This window comes from Taudactylus pleione, unplaced genomic scaffold (assembly GCF_031769625.1).
Source record: "Taudactylus pleione unplaced genomic scaffold, aTauple2 ptg000089l, whole genome shotgun sequence".
Taxonomy (NCBI): domain Eukaryota; kingdom Metazoa; phylum Chordata; class Amphibia; order Anura; family Myobatrachidae; genus Taudactylus; species Taudactylus pleione.
Window position 1 is genome coordinate 9,368,232 of NW_028284491.1, and position 16,829 is coordinate 9,385,060.

Here is a 16,829-nt window from a genome sequence, read left to right on the forward strand (position 1 = left end):
TATTACATATGGCACTTTTGTGGGTGTGAAACTCTCTGTAATAGTCACCGGAGCACACATGGGACTTGCCAACATCTGACCGAGATTGGCCAACTCTTTCCATTAAAAGTATAGAACAAAGTCCCAATGTCACGTTTCTTCACTGCATATGGGAATGCCCTTTGATAACCTATTTTTGGAGACAGGTAAGATGGTTCGTATTGACTTACCTCCTTAATTATTTGCCCTTGACTGCAGAGTGGGCAGTTTTGGGGTTTGTACCATCTACAACACAAAGTTGCAGGGAAGCAAAAAAATGCTTCTTATTGTTTCTGCAGTTGCTAGAAAATGTATTCTACACCAGTGGATCTATGAACCTCCTTCTATACATTTATTTAAATGTAAACTGTTTCATGTATTCCATATGGACTGGTTGGAGGCTTCATTTGCTGTTTGAGGAGGGTGTTAGGGGAGGGGTAGAATCAGTGTGGTTCAGCCATACTTATTACTTAGATCTAAGGCTGCTAAAGCCAAGGCTGCATTTGCAAGAGTGCTTAGATTTGAAGTGCTTAGTTTAAGTGTAACTAGAACATTTAAATTAAAGCTGGAGTTATTCAGGAGTTGAACAGGAGCAGAACAGAAGGAGAAATTAACAAATCAACTATTCCTGCTATTAAGGACTGTTTTAATGTACCACCACACTTCCAATATGCCTATGGATTGTGCCTGTACCTGGATCCCCAATGCTGCCAGCATCCCTCCTGACCTCCTCATGCAATCTGCTTATCCACTCCAACTATGCTATACCGAACGACGCAGTAAGATGACCCCTCTAATAGACCTTAGTTGTGGCCCCCAAATCTTGAGGCTTGGTGCAATTTTGATCAACTCATTGTCTTTTCCTCTTAAGTTTAAACTAACCCTTTCATAAATGTTATATTATTGTCACCCTTGTATCCAGCCCATCTGTGTCACCCCTGTCTGTCTGCCCCCTCCCCTTAGAATGTAAGCTCTCACGAACAGGGCCCTCTTCCCTCATGTGCTTCTCCTTCACTTAATTATACTTTAATATACAACAGTACCCCACCCTTGGTTGCTGACACCATGCTGCTTATCTAAGTGTTATGCAGCAATGTATTAATCATGTATCTGTCCTGCATTGTTTGTACTGTTAATAACTGTTTTCTTGTGTGCTCATTTGTTTATGTACATTGTAAGGCGCTGCGGAACCCTTGTGGCGCCATATAAATAAAGGATGATAATAATAATAATAATAATAATAAAGAAGAACATACCGAAACATTCTTTCACATTTGGGAGGGTTTTATAGACTCTTTGGGTCAAATGTAATAGGGTGTCTGTTTTGGTAAATTGCGAGTTTGGTGCTAAACGCGCAATTTTTCACAACTCTCCAATGTAATAGAGTGTCTGTTCACTAAAACTCGCATTTTTCAGAGTTACTAAAACTCCCCATTCCCAAACTCGCATCCAGATGTTTTCAAATTGAAAACAATCAACTCGCCCAATGTAATAGAGTGTCTGTTTCAGACTCGCAAAAAAAAGATTACCAAAAGTCCCCAAATATTAGACCTTCTTCAGGCTAGCGAGTACATCCTGAGCAGGTCAGATTAACACAGAAACATGAACATATCCATGAGATATATATATGTTTCTGTGTGTACTTATGTAAAATGTTTTTAAATTTAAAAAAAATTACATGCACCCCCTCCCCAAAAGCATAACCAGCCCCGGGCTTTATAAAGACTGTTCTGGTTCTAAAAATAAAGGGGCCAAAATGCGTAGGGGGCCCCTGTATATTAAGAACCAGCACAGGGCTTTGTTGAGCTGGTCCTGGTTCTGGAAAATCAGGTGACAAAACGAGTAGGGGTCCCCTGAAAATTCCAGAAGCAGCACCAAACTCTTTCTAGTGGGGGGATAATGCCACAGCCAGGGAAAACCTTTCATCAGTTTCCCCAGCCAAAGCATTATCCCTGACCGCTAGTCAGTCCAGGCCGGGGGTCCCTGGGGAGTTGGGGACCCCCCCCAATAAAGGGGCCCCCCTCTCCAGGGCACCCCAGGCCTAGACTGATAGCCCGGGGCTATCCCCGGCACCCTATGGCCATGGGTGCCGGGTTGACAGTGTTAGTGTAAAGTGTAAAAATAAAGTTTCCATATTGTCTTTAGTTGTAGAACCACAAGTACCAGCAAGCCTCCCCTGCATGCTGGTATTTGGAGAACCACGAATACCAGCATTCGGGGCATTACGGGCCCGCTGGCACTTGTAGTTCCACAACTAAGGAAATACATAAATAAACAAACATACACCGTAAATGTAAAATTTTAAGAAAAAATACATGCACACTCACACTCATACATACTCACCTAGTATTCGAAGTAATCCATAGGGGTGTACCTGAAATAAAAAATCCATACTCACCTCTCCTATGCGTCGATCACGTCCACTTGTCCAAGTAGGCAATCCAGGGGTTAAAATAACAAACACGCAAAAAACCCGATCCATGCGGACTGATCAAAGGTTTGTGTGTACACATACCTTTGCTCCGTGTAAATGACCGGGGCAGACGTGTGCCCCGTCAGTGAAGGGGCCGCCAGCCAATCAGGGAGCATCTCCATTGGAGCAGCTCCCTGATTAGTTGAATGCGGCCAGCCTGTGTCTCCCATAGACTTCTATGGTGAGAATTCCCTATAGAAGTCTATGCAGGGAGCCGCTACATCGTAACCGCAAGATTAATTGAGGTTAATCTTGTGGTTACATCAATGATACAATGTCGCGACATTGTATCAGTGATGTTACCACAAGATTAACCTGAGGTAACCTTGCTGCTACGATGTAGTGGTTCCCACCATAGACTTCAATGGGGAATTCTCACCATAGAAGTCTATGGGAGACACAGGCTGGCCGCATTCAGCTAATTAGGGAGCTGCTCCGACGGAGATGCTCCCTGATTGGCTGGTGGCCTCTTCAATGACGGGGCACACGTGTGCCCCGGTCATTTACACGGAGCAAAGGTATGTGTACACACATACCTTTGCTCAGTCCGCATGGATCGGGTTTTTTGCGTGTTTGTTATTTTAACCCCTGGATTGCCTACTTGGACAAGTGGATGCGATCGATGCATAGGAGAGGTGAGTATGGATTTTTTATTTCAGGTACACCCCTATGGATTACTTTGGATACTAGGTGAGTATGTGTGAGTGTGAGTGTGCATGTATGTTTTATTAAAATTTTACTTTCACGGTGTATGTTTGTTTATTTACCTATTTCTTTAGTTGTGGAACTACAAGTGCCAGTGGGCCCGTAATGCCCCGAATGCTGGTATGGTATGGCATGCAGGGGAGGCTTTCTGGTACTTGTGGTTCTACAACTAAAGACAATATGGAAACTTTATTTATACACTTTACACTAACACTATCAACCCGGCACCCACGGCCATAGGGTGCCGGGGATAGCCCCGGGCTATCAGTCTAGGCCTGGGATGCCCTGGAGAGGGGTACCCCTTTATTGGTGGGGTACCCAACTCCCCAGGGATCCCGGCCTGGACTGACTAGTGGTCAGGGATAATGCTTTGGCCGGAGAAACCGGTGAAAGGTTTTCCCTGGCTGTGGCATTATCCCCCCGCTAGAAAGAGTTTGGTGCTGGTTTTGGAAATTTCAGGGGACCCCTACTCGTTTTGTCCCCTGATTTTCCAGAACCAGCTCAACAAAGCCCTGTGCTGGTTCTTAATATACAGGGGCCCCCTACGCATTTTGGCCCCTGTATTTTTAGAACCAGGACAGGCTTTATAAAGCCCGGGGCTGGTTATGCTTTTGGGGAGGGGGTGCACATTTTTTTTTTTAACACACACAGAAGCCATCACGAATCTCACTGATCTGTGATGGCTTCTCTAAAACTCGCACCTTTTAATGCTACTCGCATTAAAAGGTGTCAGGTTACATAGTCCTAAACTCGCCTAAACTCGCAAATGCAGTAGCCTCGAGCTGAAAAGTTTGCAGGCTATTGAATTTGTGAGTTTCAGTACAAACTCGCACTTTTTAAAAGTGCAAGAAAGTGCGAGTTTGTACTGTTACTAAAACAGACACCCTATTACATTTGGCCCTTTGTGTGAACATAGTTGGGTTCAATTGCATAGATGCTTTCATTCCACTCAGTGGTACGAAACTAAATTACTGATGGAAGATGCCCCTATAAATTTGCCAAAATCCTCCACCACCGTCCAATCTGCCGGGGTTGCTGACCACGCCTGAAGCTTCTGATATAATATGTATTTTCTGTTTACTATCTGCAATATCTGTATTTCTGGTTTTTGTCTTTGATGTCATGTATTTTATTATTTTAATTATTGTATATTCTATGATCCTCTTCATCTGCCAAATATTGTATGTTTCAAGTTCAACCATGCTATGTTGGCCAATGTACGATAAGTGTATTGTACTTATGTGCTCTTTTCTGAATAATAAAAATAAGTTTAAAAAAAAAAAAGTATAGAACAAGACCTGAAGTGGTGTAAAAGTCCTTTGGTAGAGTACTGTCGAAGCTGGATAATCGGCTGAGACAAGATCAGCTTAAAATTAGATCGTAACGACGCCATCTTGCGACTGGCCGCAAGACGCCATCTTGAAAATGAGATCGCAAGATGCCATTTTGCGAATGGCCGCCCAGTGCCAGTTTAGCTAAACTCACACTTAAGTACATATGGCGATGTTACTATTAGCATCATGCGATTGCATCTTTCACCATTTCTCATACACACATAAATACGCACAATTGCACTGTTAACTAGTCGCACATTAGCGAATGCATAAGATCCTGTATGAAAATGCTGTTTATTAGCCTCATGCGCACGCATTTGCCCCAAGTTAACTAGCGTCTTTCTATCAAACCCTGCATACTTACACATTACATATTTACATAAAAGGTTCCATAAGCTTTAAAGTATAAGATTCAAGTTTGTTCATTTATTATAAATGCTGTGAAATAAAGGTTATTTAGTAGCTCAGGTTTAATACATGATAAGTAAGCCGTGCTTGGTATTATACTGATCTGCACCCTCTCAACAGCTTCCCGGTATCATCGTTGTGAAGATCGCAACATGCATTCGCAACTTATGGACCGCAGAGACTTAAAGCACCGAAATGTACATTGTATGACCAACTGTTTAGATTTGCATGAGGCGGGAAACAGAGGCAACCAGCTGTCGGAGGCTGGACTGTGTCTATTTGAATCAACCTGTTAAATGCTCTGTGACAGATGTACCCTCCTTGGGAACCAATGGCATCAGCGACAAGCCTCTCCTTTGTGTTGTCTGTTTCTGTGAGGGTATAAATGTGTGTGTGGTGACCAAAGTCGGGAGTCTTCTTGCTGAATGCTGATTGACGGAGGTTTCTTGCTGATGCCAGTATCTGGTCCAGAGCGCATGCGTATGTATAACTGTACTTGGGTCTGTATAATTTCTTTGCGCTAAATTGTACTTAGATCATAGCGTGTAACTGACTGTACTTTTTCTTGAATAATACTTTGTGCTTTGGAAACACAGGTTCAAGGTCTAAAGTCTTTATTTACTGTATGACTGCGTACGCAAATAGAGTCAACCTTAGAGGTTTATAGGCAGGATATTAGAAGGTATAGGCAAGAGTGTATAGAGGTTCAAATTCAGTATCCTTAGTACAAATGAGAGTGCCGCCTTTTTAAGGAACACCACTAAATATCGGTCCTTGTTACCCTTCCTTTTCAATAATCTCATTCCTCAATAGTAAATCTTATTTATGTACAGTTCAGTAGAATTAGATGCACTTGAGCAAATACTCGGTGCTTTGTAAGGAATGCCCTGAGCTCACCAACTCCTCCTCTCTTTATCTTCTCTTACATACGCCACCATCTTGCTCTGAAAGACCTATGTGCACTCTAGATGCACTTGCACAAGGAAGGGGGGAGGTGAGAAGGGGGTTCCGAAATTACTTTTATATCGGTCAGCAGATAGTTTGTGTTTAATAAATGATCTCCAGTTTCTTTATATTTGAGACAAATAGTAGCTATCCATTCTTATTGATGTTTTTATTAGCATCTGTTATTAATTAATTGGTCTATTGTTACAAAACTACCTGTATTGTACCTGCCTATCCAAATTTGACCTGCATTATCTAATCTCAAATCCCTTGTATATGTTTTATCTTCACTAATTTGCTATCACACTTTATTATAAGGTCAGTGCCATCGAATGTCTTTTCTATGTACTTACCATTTGGTTTATTTTGACCCCTGAACATTGCCCTTGCGACTGCCCCTCAGTAGTCGAGTCAGGACAGTGGGAATCATAAGAGATGTGAATTCCTTTTGGTAGATTTGCATGTTCCAAAGTAATAGTGGAAGATAAATTCTAGGAAAGACAAAATAAGTATTAACATTAAACTGCTTACAATTAAGTGGCAGATAAATAAATATTATTATCACTGTTCCTATAAACTAGTTGTTTGATTCTGGAAAACACCCTGTAAGCACAGAATGAAAGGCAGCATGTACTGTACAACATGTTGAAGTGGACTCTAAAATGTAGTCTTCCAAATTCAAAATGACTCATACTGTAAATGCATGAGCTGAAATACTCTGCTCCTTCTTAAAACTTTAGCGATCTGATTGGCTACAATATGCGCTAATTCTGCCAACTTTATCTGCTGATCATCCGTGTGTGCCCACCTTTGTAGGATGACAACAATAGCAGGTCCTCTAACACTAGTCAAAAGCAACTAAAACTACTATATATTTTTATTTATTAAAATATGTTGTTTCCTTCCATATTGGCTATCAGTGAATTGAATTGAATACCTTTATTTGTTATTAACAACACCAAGTGATGTCAATGAAAAAATCAAGTAAAGACATACCACATACTAGAACAAACAGCAATTACATTTTACCAAAATTCAGGCAAGGACAATTCAATAAGAAAAAAAAAATAGACAAGAACATTTCAGCAATGTAACATGTGCACGGCACATCAGTAGGAAAGAAACTGTTGTATCAGCATGACCTATTGAGAGCACTTTGCTTATCTATTGTAATTAATATGAATGGCAAAGGGTACTTCTAGTAACATTTCTTAATGGAGACCTCCACCCAAAATTGAGGAAAGTCCTAAGGCAGTGGTGGCCAAACTTGGTTCTCATGGACCCTTCACAGTTTATGTTTTCCAGAACTGAGACTCTCTTAAAATGTACACAGAAAAAAGGGATTTGCCCTCCAGCACACTGTAGCAAAATCAACAAAAAATAATTAAATTCTACATAATAATAGAGATTCAGAGGTATTAGTTACATACATTTGCAAATATATGAATAAGCGCCAGGGCAATCGTCAAGGCTCCTCTATACTGGCGTCCCTAATATTAAGGGGTTCACGTCCGAGAAGCAAGGTACCCCCAAAAATTCCAGCCAAGGACCATCCCCAGGGCATCACACGAAAAGGGGAAAAAAGGTGATAGTGAAGTGTAAAGGATAGATGTATAAGGATAAATCAATGTGTTAATGAAATGTGAAAGAATTAAAACAACATAAATAATAAACAAACAATTAGAAAAGTGATAAAAATATTCTATGTGAATTAAGTGGAGATGCCCTGAAAAAGGTCCAGCCAGAACAACTCCGGGGGCCCCACTCCCAAATGCTCACCCCAAAATAATTATTGCTACATAATAGCAGCACCCACTCTGGGTCATATAATTACAAATTGGTGTACTGCATGATAACAGCACATGTATAAGTTGAGAGCTAACTCACCTTGGAGGTACCCCAAAAATCTCCACATGGCACTATAAGGACCAGCACCTCCTCCCAATGCTGGCTCCCTTCATGCCTCTCAAGACTGCAAACAAAAAATATGGTGGTTGCTCATATCAGCTTAATGACATAGCACAGGTGCTTGTAAAGGGCGGGTTTACAATGAACACAGAAAAAAGGGATTTTTCCCTCCAGCACACTGCAGCAAAATCAACAAAAAATACTTAAATCCTACATGATAATAGAGATTCAGATTCAGAGTATTAGTTACATACATTTGCAAATATATGAATAAGCACCAGGCCAATCGTCAAGGCTCCTGTATACTGGCATCCCTAACATTAAGGGGTTCACGTCCGAGAAGCAAGGTAACCCAAAAAAATCCCAGCCAAACAAACAATTAGAAAAGTGTGCTGGAGGGTTAAAGTGATGTAAATATTGTCATTTTAGCTCCGCCTCCTCCATACAAATCTGCGATTCCTGGTAAACATCTCCCCATCCTGCCCACTTCACTAGAAAGTGGATGGAATGCAGCAGATCCACCCACTCTTCTGGGGGTGTGGGGGACTACCTGATAAAATGATAAATTGTGTCTTCTGCACCCTAAAGGAAAGTAGGTACGTATGCATTCTGGTGAGTCGCCCAACATCTGGGAGCTGATTCTGAGTGGGACGTTCAGTATCTGCACTGCTTCTCCATACGCCATACTAGTTACTAGCTTACACTTATGTGAGCATCCACCTGTGTATGCAGAACATCCAATACATCTGCAAGCGGAATGCCACCCCGTCCACTGTTTCTCCATCTGCAGCTGTCATCATTAGTATCTGGGCATGCACCCGCTGTACACTGGCTACAAAAGATCCGTCTGAGCCGGGTGTCTCATCTCCATCCGCATGTGTATGCCTGCATATGCGCAGTCACCGATCTCTCTATGAGGTCTGCACAGCATGCGGAAGTCCCACTGGCAGCACGTTGTTGATGTGCAGCACACTGAATGTATACACAAAAGAGTGTGGTCATCAGGAGCGAGGAGAGCGTGGCAAACATCGGAGAACTCTCTGCACTACTGCTAATCAGATACAGTGCCCGCTGTACCAGACATCGGGAGTTGGTCCCGCCTGATCACAGAAACACTGGACTCCAGGTCAGCAATTATATGGGACCGCAGGGTTTTATTTGTATTAAAGTAAAACATAAAGGTAAAAGAAAGATGAGTGGAATTAGCTTTTAAGGCAATTTTTGTTTTGTACAAAAGAAAATATATATGAAATATTTAAAGAAGAAAACTGTTAAAATAACAATAGTTAATGAATTGCTACTATAGAACAAATAACTAAAGGGCGCTTACATTGTAGGCTTGAGATATAAGATTAACTACATTGCTGGAATCTTCCTTTAATTCTCCAACTGCAGATTTAGGAATCAGCTCACAAAGCCCCTGAGAAGATAAAAAGAAATATGCAGCAATAGGACATACATGCATTTTATTACACGGCTTTGATTCGGTATTTTAGAAGACAGAGAAGGAACATTTACGCGACACCTTGGTGTGTTTTAAAGCTTTTTATATATTAGATAAAGTGTGCCTAGGAATACAATTCCAGGTACAACATGTGTCCTATTAAAGGATGAGACCCAATATCTACTACTGTAGGTCAGAGCTGGCGCACAATTGAAGTCCTTAGCGGAATGGGTTTTGCCATGCCATCTGCTGCAGCGCAGAGAATGCCCATAAACATAACCCTCTCAATCTGTTTATCTAATCAACAATCTTGCTTTGCAAAACAAAATGTAATCTTTGCACTGCTCGATAAAACTAGGCTCACTGCCCTGCTTGTTTTTTTTACAAGACAGCCCTCACTCCGCTGAACTTCTTCCATCAGCTATTGCCAGCTTTGTCTATTCAGCAAATGCTGCTCATGGTAAAATAGGAAGCAACAGGTGGGAGGGCACAATGCTCAACTGGTGGTGAGGGTGGTAGCTCTTGTTGATGTGTGTGCTATTTGGTGGTGATATGCAGAGTTCAATAGCAACACTAGAGGAATTGCAGATGCACCAAACAGTCCAGGTGCCTAACTAGGTGTCAGGTGTATTGAAGTGTAGTAGTAGTAGTTACTGGTACAGCTATACGCACAGTTACACACTGGTTAATCTGGAGGGAGCAGAGCTTCAGCAGAAAATACAGAGCACCAAGTGGTGATGTATGGTGGTAGCAGAGCAGGTATACGCAGGATGTGCTGTACATACAGGCCAATATGCAGGATGATGTAGCAGGGTCTCTAGAGCTAAGCGGAACACGTCCATGTCCCACTGTGGTGCTCATTCACAGTCACAAAATGGCATCGTGCAGAAGACCAAGCGGTGGCCATCTTGGTCAGGTAGAATGCTTCAACTAAGGAGCATTCATAGAGGCAGTACAGTAGTGCACCCCATAATTCAACAGCTCTACTTTCCAGTGTGGAGCACCAATTATGGTGACCCCCAAGGACTTGCACCGGACCTGCTGCCACACGTCACATATTTTACTCAAGCTTTTAGCCTCAAGAGTGAGATATGGTCAAAGTCTCATCCGGGGGGTGAGTCTAAATTTAGCAACAAACATGGCTGCTCAGACTGTGAGAGGTACTCTTGGCTGCTGCTGCTGCGTCACCACATGTGAGTAAGGAGAATGTGTGCGTTTAAAATCATTTCATATTCATGGTCTGTGGGAGAATGGTGTGTAACTATTTTAAGAAAAACTGATCAGGTTGAGAATCAGTTAGGGGGTTTATCATTAAACGATTAAAATTGGGGAGGGGGATAATCTCAGGCATGATCAGGGAAAGGGGGGATGGGATAATCCCTGATATAGTAAAGGCTCAATTAGCAGTATAACACTATAATAAAATAAAAATGAAACAGGTGCTGTATAACATAGCAAATACATGTAACAGGAGCAGTATAACAGTATACAGAGGAAACAGGAGCATTATAACATAGGAAACTGGAGCAGTATAACATAGTAAATAAATGTAACAGGAGCAGCATAACAGTATACAGAGGGAACAGGAACAGTATAACAGAGCAAATAAATGTAACAGGAGTAGTATAACATAGTAAATAAAGGAAACAGGAGCAGTATAACAGTATACAGAGGGAACAGGAACAGTATAACATAGTAAATAAATGTAACATGAGCAGCATAACAGTATACAGAGGGAACAGGAACAGTATAATATAGTTAATAAATATATCAGGAGCAGTATAACATAGCAAATAAAGGAAACATGAGCAGTATAACAGTATACAGAGGGAACAGGAACAGTATAACAGCAAATAAATGTAACAAGAGCAGCATAACAGTATACAGGGGGAACAGGAACAGTATAATATAGTAAATAAATGTATCAGGAGCAGTATAACAGTATAAAGGGGGAACAGGAACAGAATAACATAGTAAATAAATGTAACAGGAGCAGTATAACGTTATACAGAGGGAACTGTATAACATAGCAAATAAATGTATCAGGAGCAACATAACAGTATACAGAGGGAACAGGAACAGTATAACATAGTTAATAAATATATCAGGAGCAGTATAACATAGAAAATAAAGGAAACAGGAGCAGTATAACAGTATACAGAGGGAACAGGAACAGTATAACATGGCAAATAAATGTAACAGGAGCAGCATAACAGTATACAGGGGGGAACAGGAACAGTATAATATAGTAAATAAATGTATCAGGAGCAGTATAACATAGCAAATAAATGTAACAGGAGCAGCATAACAGTATACAGAGGGAACAGGAACAGTATAACATAGTAAATAAATGTATCAGGAGCAGTATAACAGTATAACATAGTAAATAAATGTAACAGGAGCAGTATAACGTTATACAGAGGGAACTGTATAACATAGCAAATAAATGTAACAGGAGCAGCATAACAGTATACAGAGGGAACAGGAACAGTATAACATAGTAAATAAATATATCAGGAGCAGTATAACAGCAAATAGATGTAACAGGAGCAGTATAACAGTATACAGAGGGAGCAAGAACAGAATAACATAGTAAATAAATGTATCAGGAGCAGTATAACATAGCAAATAAATGTAGCAGGAGCAGTATAACAGTATACATAGGAAACAGGAGAAGTATAATATAGTAAATAAATGTAGCCGGAATAGTATAACATAGTAAATAAATGTAACAGGAGCAGTATAACATTATACAGAGGGAACAGGAACAGTATAATAGCAAATAAATGTAACAGGAGCAGTATAACATTATACAGAGGGAACAGGAACAGTATAACATAGCAAATAAATGTAACAGGAGCAGCACAACAGTATACAGAGGGATCAGGAACAGTATAACATAGTAAATAAATGTATCAGGAACAGTATAACATAGAAAATAAAGGAAACAGGAGCAGTATAACAGTATACATAGGAAACAGGAGAAGTATAATATAGTAAATAAATGTAGCCGGAATAGTATAACATAGTAAATAAATGTAACAGGAGCAGTATAACATTATACAGAGGGAACAGGAACAGTATAACATAGCAAATAAATGTAACAGGAGCAGCACAACAGTATACAGAGGGATCAGGAACAGTATAACATAGTAAATAAATGTAGCAGGAGCAGTATAACAGTATACATAGGAAACAGGAGAAGTATAATATAGTAAATAAATGTAGCCGGAATAGTATAACATAGTAAATAAATGTAACAGGAGCAGTATAACATTATACAGAGGGAACAGGAACAGTATAACATAGCAAATAAATGTAACAGGAGCAGCACAACAGTATACAGAGGGATCAGGAACAGTATAACATAGTAAATAAATGTATCAGGAACAGTATAACATAGAAAATAAAGGAAACAGGAGCAGTATAACAGTATACAGAGGGATCAGGAACAGTATAACATAGTAAATAAATGTATCAGGAGCAGTATAACAGTATACAGAGGGAACAAGAACTCTCTGAATCAGGGCCCACCTCCATTAATATGGAGCGTCCTCCTGGACGCTCGTATAGCTGTGGGTCACCACCCACAGCATATACGAGCGTGCAGGATGATGGTCGCGATGGTCTTGACCAACGCGACCATCGAAACTGCGAGCAACAGCCTGCAGTTGAGGTTTTCAACCGCAAGGCCAGGAGTGATTTTGGCTCTGTCAGAGCCAAAATCACTCCCACTGACATCACTAGTGATGTCAGTGGGGCCGGCTTCAGACGGTAGGCGTTCCCTCGGGAACGCCCCCGTCTGGCAGGCACGCCCCCGGCACGCCCACCAAAGGGGGCGTGCTGTCAGTCAACATCGACAGCACGCCCCCTTTGATGAGACACTCCGAGCGAAGGAAAGTCCTTCGCTCGGCGTGTCTCGCGCATGCGCACGACGGAGCTCCCTCCATCGTGCGCATGCGCAGTGCAGACCATCGACCCACTTGCGAGCGGACAGCCGCTCGCGAGTGGGTCTGAATGAGGGCCATAGTAAATAAAGGAAACAGGAGAAGTATAACAGTAAATTAAACAAACAGGAGCATTATAACATAGTAAATAAAGGAAGCAGGAGCAGTATAACATAGCAAATAAATGTATCAGGAGCAGTATAACAGTATACAGAGGAAACTGGAGAAGTATAATATAGTAAATAAAGGAAACAGGAGAAGTATAACATAGTAAATAAAGTAAACAGGAGCATTATAACAGTAAATAAAGGACACAGGAGCAGTATAACATTTGAAACAACAGATTAACATCTGATGCATTACATGTAACACAAACACATTGTACACACCTCATACGTGGGGAGGACATTGCTGGTGACAGCAAATATAGGCTGAATATTGGTTTCTGAGAGGATCTGGGCGAGATGTCCCACTGATGGATAATCCTAAAAGAGGGACAGCAGTGTTTAGTATGTCTCCCAGGTTAAGAACAGGTGAGTTGTGCAGACCTTATGTAACAACATCATGCATTATGACACTGGTTGCACTACCAAAGTTAGAAATATATACAGTAAATGATAAAACTATAGGGCAGGAAGTTAGGGGTATGGTATGGAACATCTAATTCTGACAGTATATGGAAACTCTCTGTGTTACACCAGCCATTTTTACAAAGCAGAGATGGTAAAATTTAAAAATAATTTGACATTTTGTTGCATTTTTGGTGCATCAAGCAGGTTATGGGCCTCACATAGGGGCACATTTATCAATGCATCCCCATTATGTAAGAAGGGGATTCCGCAGTAGATATTGGAGATACGACGCGCACACTTACTGCCCGCCCACCCGTCCCTGCACCGGGTGTCACAAGAAGTAGGGCCGCCACTGGCATAGCGCACATTTCTTTGGAAGAGGGATCCGAAGAATAAGAATATAACTTAAAACCTGGGAATATTCCTTAACATTATGGTTTATATTCAACTATTTTACCTACTGTATGTCCTTATTATATAAGCTCTCGTCCATTCTCATGTTTGACTCATAGCTCTACCCATGCCAACAGTGCTCTTGTATTTTATCTCCAAGTCCTATTCAGCGACTCTGATACTGCATGCTCGCCCTCACATTGTGTACGGGCTCATCAAGTGCTGAACAGCCTTCCCCTCCCTGTGACTAACCTCTGCTTGCCGTTAAGATACAGTTAGTTGCCCTACCCCAACTCCTTATTCTCATCCTGCCTAGTCTGCTGTTTTATAGGTGTTCCTAAGATAATATATTAAATTATCATACTGTGCTTATGATATGACAAGTTACACCATATTTGCCATTTTCAGTGAACCCCCTCCCGGGTGAGTCCTGGTGATGATGCACTTCAATGTAAATCACCCCCGGCCCACAACTTCCCAAATGAATCTGTGGGTCAGGGGGTGATTTACACTAAAGTGCGGGAGACTGGCCCACTTTCTTGAGAGTCAGGGAGAGCTCCCCCTGAAATTTGTGTCTTTCCCGAACACTCCGGGAGAGATCGGTAAATGTTATTATATATGTTCCCTGTACTGCACTACGGACACTAGGGCCCTCATTCAGAGGCGGTCGGAGGATGCAAGCGGTCGCTCAGAAACTGGGCGGCCGCTTGCATCCTGACCGGCCGCCTCTGTTTCGGTCGTTAGGCTGTGGGTTTACACCCACAGCTCTAACGACCGCTAGGGTGATGGTCGCGATGGTCATAGACCATCGCGACCATCGGGGCTTACGACAAGACCCTAGGGTAGGGTCTCACTTGTCGTAAGCTCCGGAGAGCTTCTGGCTCTGTCAGAGCCGGAAGCTCTCCACTAACATCACTAGTGATGTCAGTGGGGCCTCCCCAAAATGGCAGGCGTTCCCATGGGAACGCCTCCGTTTGGGCTGCCACCCCCCCCCAGCCCGCCTTCCAAACGGGGCGAGCTGTCAATCAACATCGACAGCTCGCCCCCTTTGGAAAGAGACCCGCTACGACCGGCGCTGTCGATCGTAGTGGGTCCCACGCATGCGCACAAAGGAGCCGGCTCCCTCGTGCGCATGCGCACTGGACAAACATCGAGGCGGCCATGCTGCTTTGTAATTGAATCCGGTGATGTACATACTTTTCCTATAGTGGGTTACATATACACTGTTGTATATTAGGTCTAGATCTTAACTTTATGAGCTAGTACACATTATTATAGATGTAGATACCTTAATCATACTGGACAAAAAGAGGTCAGTAACTGTATTGTGTATAATAATAATAATAATAATAATAATAATTCTGTATTATATTGGAGATCAGACTGATTGTTTATTCTCTCTCAGAGTTCCATATAATGTATTTCTCATGTCCTCATGGTTAACACTAGGGACACATTATGCCCTATTATGATAGCCCTATAAATTCTCAGGAGTACTGGGGAAACAAAAACACATTTGGATGGTTGATTCTGGTGTAGGTAACCTCTTTGCTAGTTTGGCATTCTATATTTATTTTTTAACATATTTGTTACATATGTAGCACTCGTGTTATGCCACGCTTAATAGAGAATATTTTTAGTCATTCACATCAGTCCTTGCCCTAGCAGAGCTTACAATCTATATACTTGCGTGTACACATTAGGGTTCATTTTCATCAGAAGCCAATTAACCTACTAGTATGTTTTTGGATGGTGGAAGGAAACCCACGCAAACATGGAGAGAACATACATACTCATGCTTGCCGACTCTCCCGGAACGGCTGGGAGGCTCACAAAAATCGGGTGGTGCTGCCAGGCCACCCACAAGAGAGAGAGGAGTATATTTACTAAGGTGCGGGTTTTTAGAAGTGGTTTTGTTGCCCATAGCAATCAATCAGATTCTATTTAACATTTATCTAGCACCTTCTAGAAGGTAATAGCTAGAATCTGATTGGTTGCTATGGGCAACAAAACCACTTCTAAAAACCCGCACCCTAGTAAATATACCCCAGCAAGTCTCCCGGACCAGACGCCACCCGCGAATCTCCCTCCCTCAAAACCCCCCCTATACCTGCCAACTTACCGAGTGTAAGTGGGTGGTCTGGGGGGGGGGTAGAGGGCAATGACGCGATTTGCGCTGAAGTAGCCCCGCATCCCTGCTTTACAATGTAGGTAATCTGGACATTGTATAGTGGGGAGTGGGGTTGCACACTGCCCACCATTGCCGGCAGGTGCAGCCAGAAAGTCAGCAAGTCATGCTCCACACAGATAGGACCCTGGTTTGATTCAAACCCATGACCTCAATGCTGTGAGGCAGAAAAGCTAACCACTGCACTACCATGCTGCCCATATGCTATCTTTATTCCTGAATTCAGCTTTTTATATGAATTCCCCCTCTCCCTGTAAAACTACCTATAAATCCATGTTAGATGTGACTATCTCTAGTTACTGATCATCACTAGAATGATGTTACTCACATACATATTGCTGTGAGAATACTCTCCATTCTCATTTAAGTGACAGTGCCCATCAGTGGGGATGTAGATTCCAGCAAGCTTTCCATCCCCTGCCATGTGAAAGACATCATCAGAGGCAAACACCAAGAGACGTGTGACATTCCTCCAGCCAATGCGATCCTGCAGA

At 42.0% G+C, this 16,829-nt stretch overlaps 1 protein-coding gene across 1 annotated transcript in view; it reads right to left on the reverse strand.

Moving 5' to 3' along the window:
* The window catches only part of ITGB7 (integrin subunit beta 7), a 107,902-nt gene that overhangs the window by 18,777 nt on the left and 72,296 nt on the right, over positions 1-16,829 (reverse strand). The window contains exons 7-10 of the mRNA XM_088469154.1: positions 16,664-16,822; positions 13,572-13,667; positions 9,122-9,211; positions 6,237-6,374 (exon numbers count right to left, since the gene is read on the reverse strand). Coding sequence (XP_088325280.1) covers positions 6,237-6,374; positions 9,122-9,211; positions 13,572-13,667; positions 16,664-16,822 — 483 coding nt within the window. The remainder of the gene's footprint in view (positions 1-6,236; positions 6,375-9,121; positions 9,212-13,571; positions 13,668-16,663; positions 16,823-16,829) is intronic.